The sequence below is a fragment of the Cimex lectularius genome, unplaced genomic scaffold (genome assembly GCF_000648675.2).
Source record: "Cimex lectularius strain Harlan isolate CLEC.00 unplaced genomic scaffold, Clec_2.1 scaffold205, whole genome shotgun sequence".
Lineage (NCBI taxonomy): Eukaryota > Metazoa > Arthropoda > Insecta > Hemiptera > Cimicidae > Cimex > Cimex lectularius.
The window spans coordinates 612,610-618,609 of record NW_019392773.1 but is presented as its reverse complement, the minus strand read 5'-3'; the positions used below and the strand labels follow the sequence as shown (position 1 = coordinate 618,609).

Sequence of the window (6,000 nt, the reverse complement as noted above, 5' to 3'; positions counted from 1 at the left end):
GGTGTCCCCTAAGAATAATTTACATGAAATAAATAAAGGAAGTTCCTTCTATGAAGTTAAAAGTAAAAAAAAAAAAAAATAGAAATCTTGGCACAATGTATACCAATAAGGCAGGACAGAAGAAAAAAATTACAAGAATATTAAACACAAATAACAAATGTTAATGTGAGGTCTCTGCTTGGAGGGAGAGGAGGTGATTATGCAGGTGAGATTTAAAGGAGGAAAAGGAGGAAGCGTGACGAATAGAAAGGGGAAGGGAGTTCCAGAGTTTAGGGGCTCGGATCAGAAAGGATCTTTCGAAGGTATGGGTTGTATGTTGCGGAAGGATAAGGTCGATTGGGGATGAGCGGGTCTTACGAGTGAGATGTGAGGAGTTGAATTGGAGGGATTGGATGATGTAAGGAGGACGACGAGTTTGGATGGACTGGAAAAGAAAGCAACCTAGGAAATATTGTACATGGAAGGAGGGGAATAGCCAGGAAAGTTGGGAATACAACCCCGACACCCGGGATCCCCGTGGGGTGCCGTACACAAATCTTACGCAACAATTCATAATACGCTTCAATCGCACGTTCTCCCCCTCCGAGAGACCACCATATGCCAAACAGCTATAATCGAAGAAGGGAAGTATAAGGGAAGATACAAGGAGTATATAATATATAGGTCTTACATCAGGGAATTACAATTTTTGCTAAATACTACTTGACTATTTGCTCATCTTGTGCCTGGCATATCTTCCTAGATTTGTTGTTCTTCGGTTACCCAAGATTCCAGGTCTTTTATAAAACAAATATATTCCACAATATGGATTTAGGTCTATGGGCTGTTCCGAGGATCCTGTTTTAGCAATTATATCTGCTTCCTCATTGCCTGAAATTCCCTCATAATCACAACACACATTAGCATTAGGCCATTTGTAGAACCCAATTTTATTTAGGGTATTAGGGCAGTGCCAGGTGAGTTTTGGGGTAATTGTAAGCTTGGAGAGCCTTTGCAACTGCTTGATTGTCTGAAAAAACAATTATTGCTGCACTTTTGAGTTGGTTTCATGCACACAGGTTTATAAAAGTCCAGCCTGAATGATGGTTTTGGTGGTGCTATGTGGTGCACATGGTGCATGCTATGCCTTGCCATAAAATAACGACGTTTAACTTCTTTTGCTTTATTTTTCCAATATGCACTCTTTTCACTACTTGCTTTGAAAGTTTTCAGGGTTTTTGAGGTTGAAAGTGTTCATGTTTTTGGCCACTGCAATCTTCATTTTGCTTGCATCGTTTTTTATCAAGATATTTTTAAGGTGTCTTGACATAGATTTTAGAGTTTTAAGAGAAAAATTCACACAGACAAGCGGCGAAATGGAAAATAATCGAACTCACCCCAAAGATTTCTACAAGCGGTGGAAAAAATGCGGGAGTAGTCAAGGATGTAATGCGATGTTGAATATAATTCTTTTCTTTATTCTCGCAGATTGGAAAATATGCGAAGAAGATATTGTTGATTTAAAGAGAAAATGGATTTCCCGCCCGCTGAAAATGAGTAAAAGTGGGGAAAAGGACGACTTCGAGAGGGACCGGAGCGAGCTTGACGTTCTTTGATGAAGAGGCCGCTGACGTTGCGTCCCAAGCAGTAGTGCTTTCCAAGGGCCAGAAGTCAGAACCACCTTGGCAGGCTCGGTGAGATGCCAGTCTCGAGTGTTGCCCGCGGCGCGTGTTTTTGTAAACAAACTATTTGTTGAAAAAATCGTGGATTTCGTTAAGAAAAACCAAAACAAAAAAAGTCGAGCCATGTTTTCAAGCGTTCTTTAACGGCCTCGGCTATTTCCCAAGTTGCAGCTTCGTCGACAATGTAATGCCTTCAAGTCAACAAAATCTCAATTGTATCTGGAAAAGAACGAAAAATCCCCGTCCACCGAGATGACACGCCTCCTCTCTCCTGTTTTACTATGTAAGTAATTTTTTTCTTTTTAAAGTACTAGTGTTATGCATTCTGCAGGGCGTTTTTAAATTAGAAAGAAACTGACTGCGAAAAAAACCACTGGCGTGTTATCATAGGTGACAAAACCGTCTCGGCTCGGTAGAATCTTTGCCCAAAGAACAAAAATTCTAAACGAGTTTTTTAAAAAACAAATCGTGATCAAAATTTGCGAAAGCGCGCTTCGTTCTTGTTATGACCTACTTTGTACTTGTTTTTGAATTTTCTCTCGACAAAACGTACTTCTTGAATAATTTTTCATCCCCCAAAAATTTTTTTTTCGAAAGTCGAAACGGGAAAACCACCTGTCTCGTACACACGTCGAAATGGAAATCGTCCCAAGGGGAGAATGTCGCCCGTCAGGTCTAATTACGTGGAAATGGGAAAACGGTCCGATCCTGGGATTTAAACAATTTGGGAAATTATTCAGGTAGAAAATCGGCGGGCGATTTCGTACCTGGAAGGCTTCGGAAAAGCTAACCAAAAGCCGTCGGCGAAAGGCCATTTTTCGAACCGGAAGTGTTAACCGTCTTCTCCACTCCCATCGGGGTCTTCTGCCCAAAATCCACTTTTCAATGGATTAACAAATAATAGATGGAAATAGATTTATTTTATTTTACAATCATCAAGGTTGATGATATACGATTCATGATAACGTACAGGAAATAAACAGATATTAAAAAAATGGAATTGCATTTGATTATTTTAACATTTAACAACTATTTTTTTAAACAATTATACTATGGGCAAACTACAATTCTGAAAGACAAACCATTTTGTAAAAACTTGCCAAACTTATGCACAAATAGCAGATATTTTACAGGAAATTGGTGGAATTGTATTTGATTATTCTTAACATTTAACTTTTTTTTTTTCAATTATGCTATGTTCAAACTAAAATTCTGAAAGACATAATTTTTTAAAACCTTGCCAATATTATGCACAGATAATAGATATTTCTCAGGAAATAAACAGACAACCAAAAAATCTATGTAGAATTGTATTTGATTATTTTTAACAGTTAACAACTATTTTTTTTGAAGCAATTATGCTATGTTCAAACTACAATTCTGAAAGACATAATTTTTTAAAACCTTGCCAAAATTATGCACAGATACAGATATTTTACAGGAAATAAACAGCCAAACAAAGAAATCTACGTGGAATTGTATTTGATTATTTTTAACATTTAACAACTATTTTTTTAAAACAATTATACTAGGGGAAAACTTCAATTCAAATCTACGTGGAATTGTATTTGATTATTTTTAACATTTAACAGCTATATTTTTAAAGCAATTATACTAAGTGCAAACTTCAGTTCTGATAGACAAATGATTTTTTAAAACCTTGCTAACATTATGCACAGATAATAGATATTTCTCAGGAAATAAACAGACAACCAAAAAATCTATGTAGAATTGTATTTGATCACTTTTTTAACATGCAAAACCTATTTTTAAACAATTATACTCTATGCAAATGACAATTTTGAAAGACAATTTTTTTTTAAATTTCCGATATTATACGCAGATTGCAGATTGTAGATATTTCGCTGAAAATAAACATTTATCCAAAAAATGTACTCGTAATTGCATTTGAGGAGTTTCTTAACATGAAAATTTTTTAAACAGCAGTTATGCTATATGCCAACGACGTTATACAAAGATTAATAATTTTTTATAAACCTTTCAATATTATGCACTGATAGCAGATATTTTGCAGGAAATAAACAGATAGCCAAAAATATTTACTTGCAATTGCACTTGATCATTTTTAACATTTAACAACTATTTTTTGAAAGCAATTGTACTATGTGTGAATGACATTTTTGAAGGACAAATCATTTTATTGAAACTTTTCAATATTTACAATATAATATAAACCAATATCGACGTCTTCTCCAAGCAAGTGCCTGATTTTTTGTCTTTGAGTGAATCGTTTGCAAAAATAAACATATAGCAAATTTAATCTACTCTGAAGTGCATTTGTTCTATACATACCCACTTCCTATTTATGAGTTATTTAATAAAAATATAATCAAGGATCATACTTTGAAAGCTTATCTCCTGTAATGTGCTGTCTGCTGAAATTTTAACGTACCAGAACAACAATTTCATACTCAAATAGAAACCGTTCATTTATTAGATTTTTACATTTNAGTCCTGCATAAACCTTTTGGACATATTCACAAACCCCATTTTGGACCATTTTATCTTGGGGAGTGATTTGGCAATGTCTTCTCCTTCAAAAGTTTCAAATCTATGCCTGGCATACCTATCGCATTCTGCAAGGTAGTGTCGAGCCGTTTCTTCCTTTGTTTCACAGAACCGGAAATATATACGCAGTATTAGTAACCAATTATACAATGTGCAAACGACATTTTGAAAGGCAAAAAATTTTTTTAGAGTCTGGTCCGCCTATTTCGCTAGTTTATGATTTATAGGAAGTTGGAATATAATCATTGTTATACTATGAGATATTTTTTTTACAGCACATTTATTAAAAAACGATTGTCATAAAACGTTTAGTTCGCATAAAGTAATTGTTACAAGTACACTAAAATTAGTTATTCCAGCGTAAATTGGAGATTCGCTTGCAAAATGAACAATTTGAAATTGGTTTCATATAATAACGCTAAATGTAAATATTAATAATAATATAATTATAAAAATGCATTAAAAATTAAGTAACAGAATAATGTAGTAGTAAAATATTTTTCCGAAAGAAACCTTGTACATGAATTACAGGAGTTAAAACAGTCGTATGTGTCAAAAGTACCTTAAAAAAGGTTTAAGAGTAATGTGTGGTGATTAGTGACCGTTAATCGATAATTATTCAGAAATCGTGAGATGCGGTCTGGTGTGATGTAGGTTTCAGAAAAACATTTTCTTTANAAGATGATCTCAATAAAGATCGAAACGTTGGCACGATAAAGAAAATGTTTTTCTGAAACCTACATCACACCAGACCGCATCTCACGATTTCTGAATAATTTAAGAGTAATAATAAATGGTGAAAATAAAAGAATGGTGATAATGGCAATAAAAATAATAAGTGGTACCTGGTATGCTGTCAGGAGATACAGCGTGCATATTATGCAAATAAAATTACATCATTTATAAAAAAAACAACAAATAAAATAAAGGCTAACAAAAAAGAAAAATATAATATTGGTGATCTTCGTTTGAAGGATTATCTCCATTATCATTTATCATATTTCAGAATTTATATTTTGTTGTAAACAAAAATTACTGCGTGTAAGTTTAACTTGTTTGAATGACCTACCAGCAGTTTTTGTTGCTGTATTTTTCTCATATCTTTTATAAATTTTTAGGAAGGACTCTGAATTCGGTCTGTTTTGGTGTCATACTATATAGTACATAACTAAATATATAGTTTTTGAATAATAATATATGAAAATTTTAAAACATCGTTTCTGTCGGATTTGTACATGTTTACAATGTTTGCTTTTTAATAACTCACTTCATATTTATTCACAATTTAATATAAGAGTCTTAGTTTACAAACTTATCTCCAATTGGCAATGGAATAACCAATATCTCCTAATATAATGTGCATTTCCTATAAATTATGGAATAGCGAAAACGTAATCCATAAATAAGTACAGGCTTCTTTGTAAGTTTTATTTTGTATTAGGTGTGCATAACTACAACACCTTGCAATATTTTTTTTAAATTGGAACGCATTTTAAAAATAATTTCCTAAACACCCTGTACACTATTCATGTACAAATTACAACAAAAGGGGGATAAATTTACAAGGAATATTCCGGTCTTATATTACAGTTATGGACTACAAAAACAAACCCATAAAGTAAAACCAGATTTTTAGCTGTTAAAAGGAAAATAAAAGCATGTTGCTAATGGCAATAAAAATAATAAGTGGTATCTGGTATGCTGCCAGGAGATACAGCTTGCATATTATGCACATAAATCACAAAGTGTAAATATAAATTTACACGGGGTACCTCCCCAATAAGGTGCCAACACATGATAATTTGAAAAA

The 6,000-nt window shown here is 33.4% G+C and overlaps 1 protein-coding gene across 3 annotated transcripts in view; it reads left to right on the top strand.

Annotated features, from left to right (window-relative positions):
- The first annotated feature begins 1,616 nt into the window (after positions 1-1,616).
- The window catches only part of LOC106673107 (protein crumbs), a 54,307-nt gene continuing 49,923 nt past the window's right edge, over positions 1,617-6,000 (top strand). For all 3 annotated transcript variants that reach the window (XM_014405081.2, XM_014405080.2, XM_014405079.2), the window contains exon 1: positions 1,617-1,944. In XM_014405081.2, the coding sequence (XP_014260567.1) occupies positions 1,914-1,944 (31 nt within the window). In that variant the 5' untranslated portion in view covers positions 1,617-1,913. The remainder of the gene's footprint in view (positions 1,945-6,000) is intronic.